Genomic DNA, 22,295 nt, shown 5'->3' on the forward strand with positions numbered 1-22,295 from the left:
TGGGGTCTGACGCTTGACAGCCGCACTTCAACGGCCACCTGCCACCGTCATCGTCAGTCGTAGAGACGGCTCCGACAAAGAGAGCAGTGGCAGTTCTGTCCAGCAAAGGGGATGACACCTGAACTGGTAGGAGCTCAGAGATAATCATACCCGACCTGACAGAAGCTTAGAAGTGAGTGCACAAGGTGGAATAAAATGCTCCCTATCTCCCAAGAACAATGTATGTGAACTTTGCGCCATCTGGTTTTATCTTGCTTTTGAGAGAATTCTAACTTGAACTTCAGAGCAATCTCATTGGGTTCCCCCCGGAGTTTCCTCCTCTTCTCTATTTCAGGTTCCCTGTAGCTCTATTCAAAGGCAAGATCGTTGACAGCTAGGACCGGCCAAATTACGCACCATCAATCAGTACTGATTACAAAAGCTTTTGCAAAATGTAAAAGTATAAACATTCACCGATGGCCGCCCGTGAATTGACACCCACCCCAACTGTATTTTGAGACTAAAAATTCTAACATTGGGCAAAACCGTTATTCTCCCTTCGCAAAAAAAAGCTGTTGATTACGATAAGCATTTCCTTGTACTATCTATTAATGATATTTGGTGGGACCCGGGGGTGGTCGGTGGTGGCTTTTTCTTTTGGGAGTGGTGGCTATCATCTCTCCAGACTTCACATAAAAATCTAAAAGGTTAACGGAATTTGATGGTCACATAAGACAAGGATTTTCTAGGTCCAAGGGGGTTGGGATTTCCTGCTACGAGAATTCTATCCATAGGATTCAAATGAGCATTTGTCAAACTTTGAAAGAGCTTAACCCTGGAATCCAACCCGATGCAATCAGTGTTGTAAGATTTTGGTTGGACCAGACTGTCAGACCGTGAAAACCAGGAACTGGTTTCCATTATGGATATCGGTTAAATGACGGTTCTTTTCTTACCAATTGAACAAATCAATCACCAAGTTAACTGAAAAAACCGTAACCCATAGAGTATTCGGGTTTTTAATCCGGTTCGACTCTTACAATATTGGATGCAATTAGAAAAACGTTCAGCTCAGTATCCAAGTTGCACCTCTCTTCGTAAGGGCAGGTTTTTCACCGTTAATGTTGCAATTAATCTAACCCCCATTTTTTTTGTACACAGAAAGACAGCGTGTTGCTTTCCCCCTTTATCCTCCATATGTAGGGGTTGCAAACGGTATCTAATTATCCAACTTTGAAATTGAGATCAATCCTATAAAGGGTGATCCATCGAATATGTATCCTTCTATTTAGAGGTGTAAAGTGAGCCGTGTAGTGTTGGTTTGCAGGCCGTTATGGGTCGTGCCGCCCTCCCTAGTGAAAATTTTAGAAGTTGATCTGGTACGGCCCACAGCTCAGGCATGTGCGGGACCGTGCCATGTTGGGCTGTGTTGCGGGTTGAGCTGGCCCGTGGGCCAAGCCTTGGCCCAAGTCGAGGTATGAATCAGGCCAAAGTTATTTTTGCCTATTTATTTAATAAAATTGAAAAAAAATTAAAATTTTAATTTTATATGAATTTTGATGTATACAATTGTTTATATATACATTAATTAAATAAATTAGTATAATAAAATTGAAAACAATTATTTATTTTATTAATATATTATATACTATATATTATTATATAATTATAATTTATATAATATATAAATAGTATATATGGGTCGTGCTGGGCCGGGTCGTGGGCGATACAGCCTGCTTCGTCGTATTGTGTCATGCCGGCCCGTGGACTTTGAACCCCAGGCCCAGTACGGCACAAACCATCGTATCGGGCCTGGCAAGGCCCGTGGGCTTTCGTGCCATTTTGTGTTGGACCGGTCTAAAGTCGTGCCAGGCAGTAAGCAGCATAATCCGATTTACACCTCTAGTTCTATCCAATATGATATAATCTGATTCAATTTGATTAAAAATATTGCATTTTCACTAAATTGTCATAAGTTCAAATTTCACATAAATAATTATTAATTCATTATGTCCACAAGATATAATATTAACTAAAGTCATTTTATTTCATTATATTAACAATGTATACCATTTTGATAAGTTTTAGCATAATTTATTTATAGTATTTAATATCTAACTATAATCCCAAATTCAATTAAAATCCGCTAAACATTAATGGATACAATTCGATTCAAATTCAATTATAAACAAATCAAATTTGACTCCACCTATATGATATGATGATGATGTTTTGAGTGACTTGACTTTATTCTAAGTTATGTAGCTTTCAAATGATAATCCAATCCACACCTACCCACAAAACACTACAATTATGAACTGAAAAGTGAAAACATTCCTTAATCAATGTTCTCGATGTATAAGCGGCTGCAATATTTTGTGGGTAGGGTATTTGAACACATCGAAATTGGTGTCTTAGCTCAGATTATTCCTTGTCCACCGCTGCATGGCTTCCACTTATCATATCCTTAGCACAAGAATCGAAGTGGTGTAAAATGTTTCAATATTCCAAACTCAATCAATCCTTCCGCCAAGGTCATAAACAGGCTTTTGAAAGGAAAGATGGAGAAGAGGAGTGAAGGCAGTTGGGTGTGAAGACCTGAGAAGCAAGTTGAAATCCTTGGATTCGAATCGAGATTTTCCACTCACGCCGCATAGCACATCTCAAACTCAAATATGAAATATCTTCAGATATTCCTTATGCAACTGGGATGTGATGTGAGGAACATTATGTGACGAGCAAATAAAATTCTTTAACCATAACCCCGAAACTTTCGTACAGGCGGAATTCGATTGCAAGTCTCTCTTATAAAAGTCCGTATCTCTTACATAATCCTTTCTTACAAAAGCTTTCTATACATTAAATTAGAGAGTGCCATACTTTCTCATGCTTAAGTTTTATATGCAAGAGTGGGAGTAATACATGTTTCAAACGTCCTCTTATTCTATTTTTAATATATTAAAATTTTAAAATAAATAAAAAACAAGAGTTCCAATTCCCGTTACAAAGTCGAATATCACTAAGAAGAAAAAACTTTGAATAGGAGTTCCGACTTCTAAGAATTGAACGCCTCACTCTTTGTAAATTTTACTTCCTTCCACCCAAATGATTATGTCGGATCAAACTCTCAAATGCCCGTTTGGTCAAACCCAACTTCTTGTGTTGATCATTGATGATGTGGTAGGCATAGGTATATATAAATATCTGCAATGTTTGGGTCAGTAGACATTAAGTACAGAGCTAGACTTCCACTCAAGAATCTCATATATATATATATATATATATATATATATATATAGTTCGGTTGTTTGTTCCTTGTGGTGACATCTTGCACTCGAAATAGAACATGATTCCAGTTGATAATTACGTAAAAGTCAAAGAGTCATCTCAGCTTCATGCGTTCAATTTTGGAAGTCGGAAGTCGGAAGTCGGAATTATTATTGGTGGTTTTTTCTGATTAGTTTCAGCTCTCTAAATTCTTAATTTTTATTTGAACGAAATAGGATGAAGAAACCCTAATTCATATTTTTTATTTGTTTTAATTTTTTAATATATTAAAAATAAAATGGGAGGACGTTTAAAATAGTTGTTACTCCCACTAGCACATGTGAAATTTAAACATGAGAAAATGCGATGCATAGGAATCTCTTTGAGAAGGATTGTGCAAGAGATCGGACTCCTCTTACAACCACCAAGATAAGGTTAGGTTAAATTGCACTCATCATTGCAATTACTTGCAAATATTATAGTATTAAAGAAAGTATACACCTAGGTAGTAAAATGTTGCACAATGAAATCATTGTGCATATTTTCTTTTCTTTTTTTTCTTTTGGATTTGACTATAGTGCTGAAAAGACATGATACCAGTAAAACATATAACCAATCAACTAGCATTATAAAAGTGGGTGGGTTTTCATCTCAAGACTCATGGGGGTTTGATTGGTCAAAGCCTTTTTGGTATCAAGTCTTTCCGGAATCATAAACTTTTTTTTTCTTTTTATGATACATATATTAGTGTAAGTACATTTTTTTCGAAGGATATTAGTGTAAGTACATGTGCTATGGATGTGTGAAAGTAAAAAATGAAAACTTGTTATAGTAAATATGTGATTTAGGTGATGTTTGGCATTAATGCCATTTCTTGAGAAAACGATGCAATGTAAGTGCCACATTAGAGAAAGCGGTGCTTCAAACAACGCCCTCTTGTTTGATACTGTTTTTCTAAAAAAAAACATTACTCCAGACCACGCCTTGGAAATCGAAAAAAGTGTGGCCTAAAGCAACGCCAAATTCAATATTTTCTAAGAAAACTACGTGTTGCTATTAGTGGTGCAATGATGTGGCATCATCTTGGATGTTGAATAATATAGACCAATATTGAAAACATTGCTACCACCATTGGTACCAAACAAAACCGATGTTGTTTTCTCAAAAAACGCCTATGTGGCAGCACCAATTCCAAACAAAAAATAAGTACTTACAACTCTATATGCCTAACACCATTTTTATGAGAAAACGACACGATATTCCCAGCATTGATGCCAAACACCTACTTAACTTTTATGACTTGAATGGGAATCAAGGAAAGAGTAGGGTGAACCTAAGTTACATTAGTCATGCCACACAGCCTACAGTCCTGTAAGATTAGTTTCTAAACTTTCTATGCCCTCTTTATTGGACTGATGTTAGAGTTAATCATTCTAGCTATTGGATCATTACATGTATCAGACCAAATGCATTTTACATTTCGATCTTAGGTATTTGATGTGATAATCAATATAAATGTACATTAATAAAATTGATGTATTATTTACATAAATTTTCAATGGAAAAATCAGTTGATTAGAGGGTTTACATGATGTAAACTTTACATTAGAAACAAACATGTAAAAATATGGACCAAGTGTGGAGTTTTACACCGGTCCATATTTATACTGAAAACAAATGTGTGTAAATGCAAACTAATGGTGGAGCTCTACATTGATTCACATTCACACCAAAATCAAACACAGCCTTTGGTTCAATGGTAGGAGTTAAGTAAAATCCTCTAAAAGTGTTAGATTATCTGGTGCAAGTTAAGGTTAGAACGGCTAGAGATAGACTAAAATGAACATGAATCAAAATAGTAAAACATGATTTAAGCACTCATAATCAGTTTAGCAATGAAATGGCACATTGAGGATACACGTAGCCAATGCCATATAATTGGGAACTCAGTTTAATAGGGTGATAACTCACTCTTTTAAAAGCATTTCCTATGGTTGTTACACATTATTGATTTATTATCAAAATTCACTCATTAACCTTCATTGTAGGAATCCATCAAAACTTCTTTTACTCAAATATCATATTCACAAAATTTAATAATAGTTTGCTCATTTCTTAGCTAGAAGCAATGTTTTCGAATTGTCCTTGATTTAGATGGTCAGACCATTTGGCTTGAGGATCATTCAGGCAATTGGTTCTGTTTCACCCTTAACCTAGTCTTTGGTAGAAAATTATTGATTTGATAAACAACCCATTGACCTGAGTGGTCATTGAAGAGGGGCACATCAAAGAGTTGCACATACCCATCGGAACTTTCACTGGTGTATCGAAAAAAAAAACTCTTTGGGGTGTTCTATTTTTTTTTTTAGATTTTGAGAGGGGGGAAAGTTTGCTAATGGGAATTTGTTTCCTATTGACCAAGAAACCCATGTTTTCAAATTTATGTATAGACTAGGGAAAGTTTATTTTCCTAAGTATCACTTGCCCAAATAAGTGATACCCATCTCTTAGGTGGGTAAGTAACTTTCCCACATGGGAGAAAGTCACTAACACTTGAATGGGACAAAAATACCCCTTTTAATAATGAATTTTTATGGCTAAAATGGTCATCACCTTATTTACTTGGAAAATAAAAGAACATGGGTAAATGCACTTACTTAGGTAATTTTTTCCTAAGAAACACTTACCTGAGTAAGTGCATTTACCCGAGTAACTAACTTACCGAAAAGCGAACAAGGCCTTTATGTTAACCTCCCATTAGGAAAATGGAATGAAAATGATGATGTTTGAATCTTTAGCCTATTAATTTTGTTGAAAATACCCAAGATACCCTTCTAGATGTATTTTTCCTTATCTTCTTAAAAAAGGGTTTGCTTTCTACTATACTTCTTTTGTTTATAAAAGCTTTTCATTTTAGGGAAAATTTTGATTAGTAGCCTTTTTACTTTAGGCCTAATGTCACTTTGGTCCCCGAACTTTAAAATTAACAATTTAGTATCCAAACTTTCAAAATGTGTCAATCCAATACCTATTGTTGATCAATCCATTAACCAACTAGTAAGTGGCACTTGAAAAGGCACAAATGCCCTTCGAGTGCCATCTAATTCTCTTTATCAACCATCCAAATGTTGATAAAAGGTGAACAGTCTCAAATCCTTGCCTCTTTTATTCAAGAAATTGGGGTCGCCAAAATAGAAGAGGCAAGAATTTGGGATTATTCACATTTTATTAACGTTTGGATGGTTGATAAAGAGAATTAGATGACACTTAAAGGACATTTATGTCTTTCAAATAGCACTTAATAGTTGGTTAACATATTCATTAACATCAAGTACTGGATTGACACATTGTGAAAGTTCAGGTATTAAATTACCTCATTTTAAAGTTGGGAGACCAAAGTGACACCAAACCTAAAGTACAGGAATTTTCCCTTCATTTTATTTAGAGGTGTAATGTGGCTCATTTTTTGCAACCCATCAGCTAGCATGGCTCGATCCAAGTCCAGTGGGCTGCAAGCCATATCGGGCCATGGGAGCATTTTTTTTTCAAAAAATAAAAAAATAATAAAAATTTAAAATAAATTAATAAAAAACAAAAAAACTAAAATTTTTTTCTTTGTAAGTTTTGCACGACCCAATTCTTTGTGCTGTACTGGTCCATGGGCCTCAAAACCCTTACTTTGACACGACACGATGATGGTTGGGGCCAGGCCTGGCATGGCATGGCGTGTTTGCTAATTGCTATAGTGACTGGGCCGTGCCATACGGGGGGTGGTCCGGTCCACTTTAGTGCTCTGATTTTTTTCCGGATGTGAAACAAACAAACAAGGATAATCTGGTCATTTTACTTTTACCGCTGATGGCTGACGCCGCTTAATTTATAAAAGTTGGAGGGGGTGGTATTTACAACTTCTGATAGTTCTTTAGGTATTAAACCGAAAAAATACTATAGTATAGGCGGGTTTCTGAAATTTACCCAGTTGCATTAACAAAGAAAACGTTAGTCCGAACTCCGAACCGCATGAACAAACGAAAACGTTCGCGCGTTACTCTCAAGACACTATATAAGAGAAAGAGAGCCACTGAGGGTGAGGGTCTACCGAGGGAGCGAGGCAGAGTGAGAGAGGTCTGAATCATCGACAATGGAGTCTTTGGTTCTGCAACTCCACGAAATCGAAGCAGTGAAGTTCGGTAACTTCAAGCTCAAATCCGGCATCTTTTCCCCAATCTACATCGACCTTCGCCTCATCGTCTCCTATCCATCTCTCCTCCAACAAATCTCTTCCCTCCTCCTCTCCGCCGTCTCTTCCACCACCTTCGACCTTGTATGCGGCGTCCCTTACACCGCTCTCCCCATCGCTACATGCGTCTCTATATCCAACAACATCCCCATGGTCATGCGTCGCAAGGAAATCAAAGACTACGGCACCTCCAAGGCCATCGAGGGTGCGTTCAAGGAGAACCAAATCTGTCTCATCGTCGAAGACCTCGTCACCAGCGGTGCTTCCGTTCTTGAAACCGCCGCCCCGCTTAAGGCGGTCGGGTTGAAGGTTACGGATGCTGTGGTGCTTATCGATCGGGAGCAGGGAGGGAGGGAGAACCTCGCTGAGAATGGAATCCGACTGCATTCCATTATTAAGCTGAAGGAAATGATTGAGATATTGAGGAAGAATGGTAAGGTGTCGGAGGAGATGGAAAAGCAGGTTAAGACTTTCTTGGAAGAGAATCGCGCGGTTTCCGTTCCGGCGGTGGCGCCGCCGGAGAAGGCCAGAGTTAAGTTGTCGTATTCGGAGAGAGCAAAGATGAGTAAAAATCCAACAGGGAAAAAGCTTTTTGAGGTAATGGTTGCCAAAGAGAGTAACCTCTGTTTAGCTGCTGATGTTTCAACTGCTGCAGAGCTACTTGCCCTTGCAGACAAGGTATATTCTACCCTTTGTTCTTCATCTTTACCTTCTGATTGTTGCGTACCCAGTTGTGATAATCTGTCCTCTGTGGATTGTTCCTTTTCTTGGTTACGCATATTTTCAAATTTTTTCTCATTTGAGTGTATAAAAAACGTTTTTTTGCTGATAAAAACGTTTTTTATCTATTTTTCTTTGCTATCAGAAAAAATAAAGAATAGCTATAAGAATGTCGTTCGTTGTTCATTATGGTTCTATACAGTTGGTTTTCACTTGCTAGCAATTGATGAATATATCTTAGGACAGTGTTAAAGCTGTTAAAATTCCTTATTTGAACACCGCGGCGGCTGTTGTCATAGTTTAGAACCGTGGTTGTATTTAAACGATCAGAATACTGTCACCATCATCATCGCCTCGTCCCAACTATATGCGACAGTTTTATAAAAATGAATTAGTAATGAAAACATGAAATACTTCTCATTTGCTTAACCGTAAGTGACAGTTTTATAAAAATAAGATTAATTGCTATAAATGAAGTCCATTAATCAGATGGGTGCCGTTACTAGGATATCTCATTGATGGGAACTTTGCAAGGATTCTGTATGAAAAATCGTAATTTGTAGAAATGTATCATCTGTCTATTATAAATCCCAAAAGTACTGAGTTCTCCCCATTCAAATGCTAATTCCTTTAAGCAAAATTATTTATATGTGAAAGACAGTTTGATGTAATGCAGTTTGATTAGTGTGTTTGTCTCCTTGTCTTTGGGGGGCCTCTGTTGTAATTTGTTGTTCTATTAATAAAACTTTACCTTACCTTTTCTCAAAAAAAAAAAAAAAAGAGACAGTTTGATAGCATCAGTCACTTTGAGTCCTTTCTCTAGTGCATATAGAATTCTTTCAGTTTTTTTTTTTTCCTGAACCTATGGTGCTGAAGGAGGATAAGGGTGGAAACTATGTTTTATACACAGGTTCTGATGTGGATATGTAGCTTTAGCTGATTGAACACTTTGATTTACTTTCTAGCAATTCTGCACGGGAATTTGTCTGATGCATGTTCTGTTTGTGTAGATTTATCTTGTTCCAAAGTAGATGGTGATCATTCATTTTGTTTTTTCTATTTGAGAGGGCAGCACTTTATAGGTGCCAATAACATGTGTTTTAATTCAGTATAATCTTAGAGATGCTGATCTCTTTGCCCTACATTATTTATCATTTTTGTGGGGTCACATTTCCAAGCTTCTAAGATAACCTGAAACCTGGTCTTGATTACTTGTTCTAATGATGGTGGCATTGGTTTCATTTACTGAAAAGGAGAAGATGGACTGTTTTCTTTTATATTTTGATAAGTATGAAGTTGTGTTCATTTATGCTTTTCAAAATAATTCTTACATCATTTGGTCATTGGTTCTGTTCTGGGTATGCATGCAGGTTGGACCAGAGATTTGCTTATTGAAAACCCATGTGGACATATTGCCAGATTTTACCCCTGAGTTTGGCTCCAAGCTTCGCTCAGTATGTCAATTTGCTTTCCTATTTTATTTTGGCATATCTTTTTGTTTTCTCGTCGTTTCTTTTTGTCTTCCATAGAATGCTTTATTTTCTTTACCAAGCAAAAGATGAAGAATGTACTTTTATGTTTTGGGCAGTTCATTACTTCTTCACAAGGTAAAAATATCATTGAATAATTAGGACTGTTTTCAAAGCTCAATTTTGATGGAAGGCTCAAAGCCTTGATAGTTGATACCAGTTGAACCAGGCTGGATTTTTTCTGGTCCTTGTTGTAAAAGGATGTTTTAGGTCCTATTTGAGATGGATTTCAATGAAGTGTAACCTAGAATCCTTCAAGGATTATTAATATTTAAAGGGATTCCTTGGTTACTTTGGTGATTGATGATGATTCAGCCAAATGCCATCTGCATAGTGAGGAATAAGAAGATTAGATTGTGAAGATCAACAAGTTACATGGACAATGTTATTGATTTTGGTCGAGGATGATCTTATCATTTCCTCTAATTCCTTCAGAATGCAGATGAAAGTGTATTATTAACCAACATTTATGTAATGACTTCTGTAAATGGCCGCATTTCATGTCAAGCACATATTGGATTCTGACACTCCACACTGTGGTTGTGACCGTTTCTATATTTTGTTCTTTTCTTACTTGCACAAGAAGTACTAAATTTCACCATACATATTGCACATTGCCTTTTCCTGTAGAAAGCTTCCAGGCATGGTTCTAAGTATTGATATGATACGCCCTGTATCGGGTGTATCCAGTGATTTAAAAGCACATGTGAGGCACATTTTAAGATATGCACCTTGCCTAGGACCCAGGTTCAGCATTTTCCAAAGGTCTGCACCTTGCCCAAGGCTGCAGTCCATACTAAAGGGCCATTTTTGTAGGCACTCTAATCCCACACAACTTTTTTTTTTTTTTTGGGGGGGGGGGGGGGGGGAGGGGGGCGGGGAAGGGGCCATTGCAACTGAAGCGCTGCATCATGGACAACAGAGTAAGTGCCTTTTCTATCTCACTTCCAAATTCTGCTATCCTCTTCAGGGGCAATCGACTGGAATTGCTGCAGCTGAAGTAATAATCTTTCCAGCTCATCTATTTCCTAGTCATAAAAGACTCCGGGGGAGTTTGGATTTTAAATAAACAATATCCCTTGTCCATAGACATTTGATACAATTTAAAAAGATATTTGATTGCTTTTGAAGTATATGAGGAATCTCATATATCCTTATTTCAGGGTTATGGCAATGTAGTAGGTTAAATGAATCAGCTGCTCTTCCGTTACCCTATTGGGATGGTTTCTTTCAATATTTTTTACTGGGTCCGGTCAAGTCATATTTTGTTTCCAAAACAATGGAGTGTGTCTGGTTCAGGCAGAGGTTGAGTTCCACCAAACCGGAAAGCTTGAGTCATTTGCCTAGTGTTTTTTAAGGCCCTCTTCACTGTATGGTATTATTAAAGGTAGAAACCTGAGGATCCTTTGCCCTTTGGATGTGTACCTGTAAACTCATGCAATTTGAAAATCAGTCAGTATGGCTTCACCCTCTCAGTATCTCCAACCCTAAATAGCATCTGAATGAGTGGTCCTTCTGTTTCTCTCCAACATGGCTTAACCTTTTTCTTTTATAATTATTTAGTTATGAAATTTGAAATTTGGTCGGTCTATACCTTTCAAGTGATGCACTACCATCCTTGATTTGGCTTCTTGTGCAGTAGTGCTTAGAGTGTTTGGCAACGATTTCTGGTTAACATTTGCTTAAATTAATTGTTTTTTGGATAATTGAAAGAAATGTTTAAATTAGTTGCTTTTATCATGAGGATCTAGTTTATTGGTTGGTATTTGCTTTCTGCTTGCTTTTATTTATTTTTGTTTTGGGACTGGTTAACCATGGCTTCTTTCATGGTCTGAAGAATAAATTTGTATCTAATTTTCTGTAGGGACTAGGTACCATATATTGGAAGTTCAATTGTAGGTGCCTGCCTAAGCGCTGGTACCCATCCAACATGTAACATGTTTATTGGGTTTTAAAGGCATGTCTGCTTGGACCTTCACCATTGTGTTGTGTCGGAATTTCCTGTCATCCACATTCTCTATATTTTGACATTCTCCTTTTTTTCCATACTCAGAATCCTTGATTGGTAATAATATTGACAAGGAAGGGATAAAAAACATAGCTTGATTCAGCAATTAACCAATGTTCATTGACTCTTGTGCATTAGTCTGTCCTAAGTATCCAGGTGGGCCAGGTTTTTATGCATAGACATTGCCTCTGCACGTGATAAAGTGTGATCAAATAAAAGGCTAAGCAAAGATAGGAATGATTAGCTTGGAAGAAATAACATCCAACTTTCTCTTGGATCATTCTCTGATAGGGAGCATTGTGTTGTGGTAGAATGTTGCTACCAGAATAGTCCCTTCTAGGCTGATTTTGGAACTGGTTTTATCCATTCTTAATGGTATTTCATGAATCATATTTTTTGATTGTAGGCATTTTATTGATGAAATTTTGCAAAGCATTCCCTCCCTTTTCCTGTCAGAACATGATTTAAAAAATAAAAGGACATTAATGGTTTGCCATTTGGACTTGGAAAGCAGTAATTGTCGGCTATATTGTGTAGTTTAAACTCAATGTCATTTCATAAAGGCGTACTTTGCTGACTGAAATGCTCTAACCATAATTAAGCATAGCTACTTAGCATCTTTTTTGACCAGTAACTGTACAAGGTCACAGTTATTCTTATCTTCGCATGTGGAAAGTTACCCACTTAATATTGAATGCAATTGCCTAGTTTTCTTTTAGTTAATTTATGCATTTTTTATTAATTAAAATTATTGCTAGGTTTGTAGCTGATTGGCTTTATTTCTATTGAAGGTCGCAGATAAACACAACTTCTTAATCTTTGAGGATCGTAAGTTTGCTGACATTGGAAATACTGTGACTATGCAGTATGAAGGGTGAGATTCAACTTCTGTCCTGGATCTTTGTCCCTTATCTCAATTTTTTATTTCATTAGTTTTTGCTTACATTTTTTTTTTTATCTTAGCTTGAAGGCTCTTATGTTATTGTTTTCAGAGGTGTGTTCCGCATTTTGGATTGGGCAGATATAGTTAATGCTCACATAATCTCGGGTCCAGGAATTGTGGATGGTCTAAAGTTGAAGGTCTGGCTTTGGCAGAAGTACTAACATTTCATATCCAATAATTGCTGCTTGGGATTGATTTTTCATGATATATCAGAAATCTAGAACTTTATTTGGTTTTACATATGTACCATATTGAGTTGATACTTGATGGTAATGCCCAATCTATGACTTAACTTTCAAAATTCTGGAATGAAGGGCTTGCCCCGTGGCAGAGGCCTACTACTGCTTGCAGAAATGAGCTCATCGGGAAACCTTGCCAAAGGAGACTATACAGCTGCAGCTGTGAAAATTGCTGAAATCCATTCAGATTTTGTCATTGGCTTCATCTCAGTCAACCCAGCATCATGGCAAGGTGGACCAGTAAATCCAGCACTTATCCATGCAACCCCTGGAGTTCAAATGGTTGCTGGAGGTGACACACTGGGCCAGCAATACAATACTCCTTATTCTGTAAGTTACTTTTGCCATTGATTGCACATTCTCTGATTTGGTATTGCTTCTTTAGAGTAATCTTTCTTCTTAGCTCTTGCTCTCTGTTGCCAATTTATTTATTCAAAGTTTCAGATAAATGCCAAGTTATACTAGGAGTAGAGTTTGGAGTTAACATGTGTTACCTGTCCACCAAATACAGAATTTTTTTTTTCATTGGTTAGTCCTGGGTCCACATATTGACATGGGGCTTTTCCATTTTGCGTTCTTTTAAACTTGTACATATTTATGCTTCTTATTGATGTCAAAAGAAAGGTGGAAAGGAGAAAAATTAGGCTGCTGGAGTTGATAAGAACAAGGTTTAGTTAGGTTCAGAGATCAGCAAATTGCCTGGCTGATGCTTTGACTAGAGAATTGATTGGAAATGTCAATTATTCAAGGTGAAAAGGGTTGGGTGAAGCCAGTCTATATATAAGGGGTACCAGGCACAGGTGTGTACTTGTACAGAAATCTTTTCTTTAATCAATAAATTTGATTGTTACCCATTAAAAAAATTCAGGCTCCCTGCCCCCATTTCTGTGTGGGAGTGGGTAATCAAGCTGGCATTTGCAAGAATCATGCGAAAGAATTTAATAATGAAATGGCTGTAGATAGATATAAGTTAGAAAAGAGAAGTTGAAATGAGTGAAACTGAGTAAACAACAGTTTCCATGCATATGAAACTAAAAGAAAATGCAAGATCTTTTGATGGTGTAAGGGAGATTTTTAGCTGAATCAACTAAAAGAAATTACATCGTACTGGTCTTTACAGAAAGTCTAAAGGTCGTTTTGATTGGGATCTGAGGGTAGCAGGGACAAAAGAAACCTAAAACTTGTACAGCATTACATTGCTTTCCCAACTCTTTCATAGTAATTTAAATAATGTAAAGCTTGTTCCTGTTGTATCAGTTTTTTGTTGTCAAACTGTTTCTTTTGCATTGGTTAATGTCTAAAGAAAGGAGCCTAAGGTAGAAGATTCAAATTTTTGTTTTTTGGACAAGTCCTCAGGCTGGTTCACGTATAAGATCCTGAATTATTCATGCTGGGGTTCTATCAATTTTGGGAAAAGTAAGCATGTGAAGTTGCCTGTTCATCATTTTAAATTTTCTTGACTCCATTTTGTCTTCCTGCTTCTCATTGATGATCATTTCCCAGAAGATTGGGGGATGCTGTTATGGCATGCTTTTTTTTTCCAAGATAGATGTTCTGATACCCAAATGGTCAAATACTGATATCCTGTTGACTTTTGAATATGTCCTATATTTGTCAATAATCAATATGCTTGTATATCATAGTACTCATAAAGGGGTTCATGAAATTAGAAGTTTAGTTGAATTCCACGTGATGGAAAACCATTGAAGAGATCCTGCTAAAGTATGTAGGTGCCAAAATATTAGAAGCATGAACAATTGAATGGAAAAAAAAATAAAAAAACAGAAAAGCTACTCAACCTGGTAGATCTTCAACATAAGATACAAGGATAAGGAGCAATATTAGTTATATCTGGATCTACCCAATGCATTATTTGATCCATAGTCTTACATCATCTAATATAATACCTGCTTCTTTCTCTTGCTGTTTCAAGAACCGATTTTTGTCTCATCAATCGTCAATTTCAATTTTCTGATGCCCAATTATTTTAACAGTATATAATAGAAAAAACCAAATGGGAAAGTTTTTTGCAAGCTTATATCGATTTTAGATCAATTAGTATTTTCCATGGGTCTAATTTTAACGGTGTTTTCAGGTTGTCTATGACAGAGGAAGTGACATCATAATTGTTGGACGTGGGATTATTAAGGCTGAAAACCCCGCTGAGGTTGCTAGAGATTACCGTCTTCAAGGATGGGATGCATATATGGCCAGATGCACTTAAGAATCCTTGGTCTGAAACCAACGTATTCTAACTTGCATGATTTTGCCAAGGAATAATTGAATTGAATGTTTTGCTCAATTTATTGCATGGAACATCTAGCATATTGGAGCCATTGCATATACACCAATACCCATTTGGGTGTTGGAACTCTCGCATTCAATTCATAATGAATCCCAGATGTGGTGAGAAATCAAATGTAGGCTCAGCTTTACCCCTTATCGTGTCACATATTTACTAAAGCCCACCCACCCTATAGTTTGTGCTTACTAAAACACCCCCTATACTTTGCAACTGATTTATTTAATCAACCTTCCATTAGTTGGAAGTGGAAGATGATGGTTTGACCCCCTTGTTAGTTCAAACAAATTAATTAAAATAAAATAAAATAAAAATGATAAAAAAACATTTTTTTACTTGGTAAAATGTGGACAACCACTTTGTTTAGTCGATTTTGTTCGAGTTCGTGTTCTGTACACCCGTGAACCCACCAATAAGATGCAACCACGTCGGCAATTTGAATTTGGGCTTTAGTTAACGGACTTCTTACCATTAAATCCGGTTGAATCGGACACAAAATATTTCATTCGAATTCCCTCTTCCTCTCCTCCACCAAGTCTTAACCCAAAAAACATCCCACATCCCACTGGAAATCTTGCTGTACACCGATGTTTGTGGACGTGAAGTTCACCGGCGGCAGTCCGATGGTAAACGGAGAATCTTCTCTTCTCCATGGCTATTCGCTACTCACTATCTATCTCAAAGGCATCCATCATAGACCAATAAGAACTCTGCTGCCGCTTAAACATTTCAACAAACAGAGAAAATAAATAAGTTTCCACGGAAACAGGAGAATAAAGTTAAAAGGTAATCAAGAGGTTAAAGAGAAACGACCAAACTAAACAACAAAAGTGAATTTCGTATTCGTCATTTCCCACAAACAGTTATATATGCCGATAATGCATCCAAATTTACAGTCATATGCAGTAAAACATGACCATGAAGTTTTTCGGCGCATCCGCCATTTCCGGGAACACTTTGCAAGCTCTCTTAAACTCGCCCCTTCTGGGTAGGATGGGTGGTTTTCTCTAGGAGAAATGGTTAGAGGACACTCTCTGCTCACCTCAAAATTCATAGACATCATCTCAGTAATTTGCCCAAAAAAATCATTTTTAAAACTCTCTCTCCTCATCTCCAATAATTAATGTTTTTTATTACATTTTCCCTCCCCACTAAATTTATTATTTCCACTTAAAATATAAGTTAGGTAGACTGGATCAAGTTAAGAACCAACTCAAAACTAACCCTAGACATGACCCTGACCTAGACCCAAAATGACATCGGTCAAATCCCAAAATTATCAACCCAAAACCAAATTTCTATTCAACACCATGCATTGCATGGGTTTACTTGCTAATATCCATTTGGATTAGAATAGAATCTGGATTTTCAGAAACTATCGACATAGGTAGTAGGTATCATATATGTATGTGTATATGTATTGATCATCCCCCAAGTGGATATGTCAAAGGGCAATAGGCTAATGAGCTGAAAAGCTATATCTATGCATATATGTATGTATGCATGTATGTGTGTGTATGTACATATGTATGTATGATATGCATGATTAAAATAAATATGACCAATCATGCATGGTCTAATTGGAAGAAAAACATACCTACCAGAGAGAAGTCAAGTGTATATATAGACAATCCATTGAGAGAAGTCTTTACGTTTGCCCATTATTAATTTCTTCTTCTTTTCCTTGTTCATCGTCACCATCTTGTTCTTCTCACCATTGACCGACTCGACAGCAATAACATAAGTCAAAGATCATCAGCAATGCACTAGATACGATGGAAACCACATCTAAACAACCCATTTGCTTATGTGAACTAGATTGGGTAACGACTTTTTTAAAGTAAGATTTATAAAATTTTAGACGTTTTTCTTTAACAATGGTTTGAGTTGGTCCATTAATTAGGTTTTGCAAAAATAAGCATCAGGTGTCTTGGGTTGTGTATCATACCTTTTTTCCGAGGAGATGTACGTCGTGTTGTCCAGGAATCCATGTCCTGTAGGTGTGGGGAGATATGTACAAGGCGATCGAGCCACTTCAGTTCATCAGGGGAACTCGGGTTTATTTTATCAACCCAATATGTTGAACCCAACTACGAAACTTGGTGTGTTGAATCATTCTCATTCAAATTGATCTCCTTGTATGGTCACTGGCTGGTCGTAATGGAGGAATCAGATCCCACCGATCCCATCAGGGGTCCGGTTATCGGGTCAAACAGTTAGCCCGTTTTAATAAAAAAATAAAAAATTGTCAAAACCACTCGAACAGTTAACCGTCCGTATCAGCGGTTTGTTAACCAAAATCAATAATTTTTGAAGAAAATCTAATTTTGAGGAAAATTGAAACCGGTCACCTGACCGGTTCCTGGATATTCGGTCCGACCATCCGGTCCAGTCTGATTTTGAAAACCATGATTTGAACTCTAATCAAACCCAACAAAAAAAAATATATATAATTTAACTTATAAGAATAATAAAAATATATTCTCTTTTTTGTTACTTTTCAATAAAGAAAACAAACCTATATATACATATATACCTTCAAATTATCAGCGACTGACTATGGTACGTAGGGGACACACAACAAGCATTTTCCTTTAATTTTATTCGACCGAAAAACAGTGATGATCGATATTGTATTATATCTATATACATATATAACTTCCCATCTTCAACAAAGTCATAAGATTCATAACTAGATCATTGCAACAAACACACATAAGTATGTAAAACAACTACTCCAGATCCTTCATGGACAACTTGAGATAACCACGCGTCAATGGCCTAAAGACATCAGCAGCCTCAGCCTCCAAGAACTCCAGCTGCCCTTTCGGCATGTGCATATAGACAATCCAGTCACCATTCCCTCTTGAACTGGGCATGGGCATAACGTACCCAGCCTCACCTTGCCATGGAAAATGGTAGGACCCAAATATGGGGCTGCCCCACCCGAAATCCACCATCCCTACAGGGAACCGCTGCCCAGAGGACACCACAAACGTCGGTCCATCCATATTACGTCTGCTACAATATATCTTGGCTAATGCTGGCTCTGGCCGATGATCTTCCACCCAATCAATCAAACCCAGGAAATGCTCCTTAGTGACTGCATCTTTCAAGTAGTTATGCACCACGCCTGCCACCCAATTCAATGGCCTTGTCTTAAGCTCACTAACACTCTCATCCCCGAAAGGAATGGAAAGGACATTCCCGAAGTAGGTATCCATTGAGCATGTTGTTTTGCCTTCACCATCCATGCTTAATCTCCTCCGCCCATCAACCACAATACCCATTTTGCATCTCTTGGCATCGTCATTGGAGCTTTTGGCAACCATCTTCCACAAGAATGCACTAAACGACTCTATTTTGCTTCTCTTTTTATAGCCATTAGAGTTAGCCTGCGACTGAAGCCGGTCAATATCCTGAGCTGTGACATAGTAGATGCGACTTATGAGATGATCATCATGAACTCCAAGTTCAGCAACTGTAGGAGGAGGAGGCAACATTGATATGGGTATGTACATTTCATCAAGGGATGGATCATAACATCCTGCAGGTTTTCTAGGATTTAGTAGGGACCGACGGAAAGATGGAGTGATGGATATCGGTTTTGCTTGAGCAATCTCCGCCCATGACACAAAAAACATGTTGGCGGAATAGGCATCTGCTACTCGGTGATCAAATGTGCATGCCACCACAAGACCTCCACATTTGAGCTCCGTTGCCTGTTCATACAAATTAACGAGCTTAATTTTCAGCACATCACAAATTAATACAAATATTAATTTCGTAACCAAATTCAATTCTAAGCAAGTTTCTATCTTTCAAACCTTTTCTACTCCTAGGGTACTCAGTGTTTTATGACTTATACTTTGATAAGTGGAATTGGTGGAAACAAGGTTACTAACTATTCAGCAAAACTCATCAAATACAAGTTTGGAATGAACCAGGCTTATGTGGATTGCAAGAATAGAAGCACAGTGGTTACTATCAAATGGGATGACAGATATATGTACTTTCAAATTGGGAACAAATGGAGTTGAAGCTCTGACCAAAGGAACAAATATTGATAATTTGTATATATTAATTTGCAAATTAATGCTGCAAGATATAAAACAAATAATCGAATTCAAATTCGATGATTAATTATTTTAGATAATTAATATATAATATAAATGTTTTATTTATATAAAATATATAAACTATTTATATAATTTAAATATTATATATCTTAACTAAAATAATTAAATATTTTATATTATATTATATAAATTATATAATCGGTCGAATTGAGATATTTGTCAAATCAAATCAGATCATAGCCAAATTCAATTCAATCATGTCAAATCTGGAATTTGAAACCAAATTGTGGGATACCGTTGTCACTCCCAACTAAAATGGCCCGTAGAAGTTCTCTTTTAATTAAGCTGTTCTGGTAGAAACTTTAAAAGAAAAAAGGCATGTGACTTGAGATTTCCATATTTATAGTTTGATAGAAAGAACACCCTCCTCTTTACAATTAATGATGACGTACCGAAAGAAAATATTAACCTTGTTTGGATTCAAAAAATAATAACCTTGTCTCACGCAGAGACCAAAGAGAGGATTACATAAAACAAAAGATTCACACGATTATAGGACTTCAGCAATTTGATTTAGGAGCAATTTTGTGACATGAACAGCTTTCTTTGTTGTGATTAATTTCAAGAAAATTAGCCCTTACAAATTAAGGATGCATGGCATGCAATTTTCCCTGTTTTCCCGATCTCCATCGAGTTCCGCCCTGATTGGGCCGGGGATGGGGATAATTTTCCCACATCGGGACACAAGGATGGGGAAATTTTCATCCCCGTTAATGGGTGCGCCCCACATGCACACCTCAGCAAGTATGGTCAGTAGATCCTAACTGTTGAACAGGAGGCCAACTCAATATAGTCATGGTCAGCCATATGTGGATTAATTAATTTGATAGATCAAATAAGAGAGAAACTAAGTCCAAGGAAAGTTCTTGATAAATTTCACAACCCCACACCATAGATGGGGTTGTATGCGTAAGGAAAAATTCCCTACTTCCCTACCGGTCTAGCTGGGAAGTCTTTTTAATATTTTTGGTGCCATGGAACGTTATAGGGTTTAATTTGAATCACCCCCAAGAATTTAGGGATGTCAATTTTTACCTTACTTAAAAAACAATTTTGGGACAAGGACGGGCTTTGGGAATGGGGTGGGAACGGGTCTTGAACTTAAAAGAATATTTGAGTTTTATGTAAACAAAAACAGTATATCTTAGTTAGAATATGGTAAAAAAGTTGTGCGCACGAACCCAAACTGCAATACTGCACGATGTTGAGGCTGCTGAGACAGAGATCAGTCTGTACCCAAAAATAAGAAGAAGAAAAAAAAAAGGAAAAAGAAGAAGCACCTGAACGCAAAGCACACCTTGCTTCTTATGGGGAACAAGCTTTGCAATACTAGTGTCTGGATCATAGAACTGGACATCTTGAAGATGGATGTCGGCATAAGCTTCCATGAAATCCACCCCTCGATTGTTGCAGAGGAGCTCCGGCTCGCCGACGGAGTTGGTGACAACCTCACCCGCAAACGCATAGTACGACACGAGGGCTTCAGCCAGTGCTCTCTTGAGAATGCTAACCATCGATCTAAAGGTGAGGTTGTTTCCTTTAGTTGCTGATGATCTCTGATAACAGAAGAAAACTCCCACATCAACGGGTGGCAGCAGTAAGTCCAGGTTCGAGAGGGGCAGCCAGTGTTCCTGCATGGGCAACACCGCTGCCACCACCTCTTTGCTCTTCAAACTTACTGAAAAGTCGCTACCACCCATGACGGTACCAGAGAGAGAGAGAGAGAGAAATATGCTGTGGACTTTTCATGTGACAATTGGAAATTTATAACAACAGGAAGAGCTAATAATATAATTCTATAAGGCAAGTAGAACTTATTGAGCTGGTACATGCACCATAACTCCAACAACCACCAGTTGAATTTTCAGCTCTGGAATATAGAATGAGAGTCGGATCTATTAGTCACCAGCCAACATCATTCAGTCATATCAAATATCAATATCGATAACCACAATATTATTCAGCAGATTTGAATTATTAGAACGAAAGAATTATTAATAAGTCATTATATTATGTTTTAATTTCCTGAACCGCATATATATGACTAATTAATATCGATGAACACAACACGACCGATGTTCCGTATCTTCAGCAAATTTGAATTCCTAGAACGAAACAAATAGGGAAGGAGAAGAAGAAAGAATTATTGGTAAGTCATTATATTATATTCTAATTTCCCCAACAGCATAGGAGGTACCAATGTCCACATATATGACCAAGTCAAAAGGGCAATGGGCCGCCAATGTCCACCACATATTGCCTTCTATTACATGTATGTGCTGTATATGTATCTATCAAACAGAACGTTATGTTTACGTAGCCAAGTATTGCCTTCTATCTTTATATAACAACGTTTCTCTTTCAAATGCATGGTTAGTTTTCCATTTAAAAAAAGGATAAATAAATTTTAACTTTGATTAAAAACTTACCTCCTACATTTTAACAACAAATCAAATCTGACTAAAAAGGGAGTTGAAGGCCATCTTATCAGAAATTGCACCTCTAGCATGTACCTCCTTGATTTTGTTAACCTAATTTATTTATTTATTATTATTATTATTTTTTTTTTTTTTTTGGGGGGGGGGGGGGGGGGGATACAAAGAGAATAGCCCGTTGTTTAGCTTCAAACCTTCAATTGATGCCACTAGAATTTGTTTCAGGTGTTTTTGGTAAGTTCATATTTAATTTAGTTAGAAGGTAACAGAATAGAATTGGAATCTGTTACTCAAGAGCGCACCTCACACCATTCTCAGCCACATCTCACCCTGTGTTGGGCCCGTGAATATTAAATACAAGTGTAGGAGATACTGTGTGAGGTTGATGTGTGTTATGGACACACCGCCCAGCAGCACACTGCGGCGCAATCACAGGCAGCGGCACGTACAACAGGCCGCACAGCAGCACGCAATGCCCGGCAGCGCCGCACAAC

General features: G+C 37.3%; 2 protein-coding genes across 4 annotated transcripts; one reads left to right on the forward strand and one right to left on the reverse strand.

The window, feature by feature from the left end:
* The first annotated feature begins 7,264 nt into the window (after positions 1-7,264).
* On the forward strand, positions 7,265-15,344 carry LOC104608808 (uridine 5'-monophosphate synthase / UMP synthase (PYRE-F) (UMPS)). Of its 2 annotated transcripts, XR_016078495.1 has the most exons (7): positions 7,319-8,164; positions 9,577-9,660; positions 12,535-12,617; positions 12,736-12,823; positions 13,001-13,255; positions 15,021-15,216; positions 15,259-15,344. XR_016078495.1 is itself a non-coding variant. In XM_010274887.3 (6 exons), the coding sequence occupies exons 1-6, from the start codon at positions 7,388-7,390 to the stop codon at positions 15,147-15,149; spliced, it is 1,416 nt and encodes a 471-aa protein (XP_010273189.1). In that variant the 5' UTR covers positions 7,265-7,387; the 3' UTR covers positions 15,150-15,344. The 2 variants fall into 2 exon arrangements, 1 of the variants encoding a protein (XP_010273189.1); XM_010274887.3 differs by having other exon boundaries at positions 7,265-8,164; positions 15,021-15,344.
* Positions 15,345-17,796: 2,452 nt separating this feature from the next.
* On the reverse strand, positions 17,797-21,128 carry LOC104591165 (coniferyl alcohol acyltransferase-like). Of its 2 annotated transcripts, none has more exons than XM_088891484.1 (2): positions 20,647-21,128; positions 17,797-18,949 (listed from the first exon to the last, which is right to left on the reverse strand). In XM_088891484.1, the coding sequence occupies exons 1-2, from the start codon at positions 21,064-21,066 to the stop codon at positions 17,960-17,962; spliced, it is 1,410 nt and encodes a 469-aa protein (XP_088747610.1). In that variant the 5' UTR covers positions 21,067-21,128; the 3' UTR covers positions 17,797-17,959. The 2 variants fall into 2 exon arrangements, with proteins under 2 accessions (XP_088747610.1, XP_088747611.1); XM_088891485.1 differs by having other exon boundaries at positions 20,664-21,104.
* Positions 21,129-22,295: the final 1,167 nt, after the last annotated feature.

This window comes from Nelumbo nucifera, chromosome 7, assembly GCF_055504915.1.
Source record: "Nelumbo nucifera cultivar China Antique chromosome 7, China Antique-T2T, whole genome shotgun sequence".
In the NCBI taxonomy this organism is placed as follows: domain Eukaryota; kingdom Viridiplantae; phylum Streptophyta; class Magnoliopsida; order Proteales; family Nelumbonaceae; genus Nelumbo; species Nelumbo nucifera.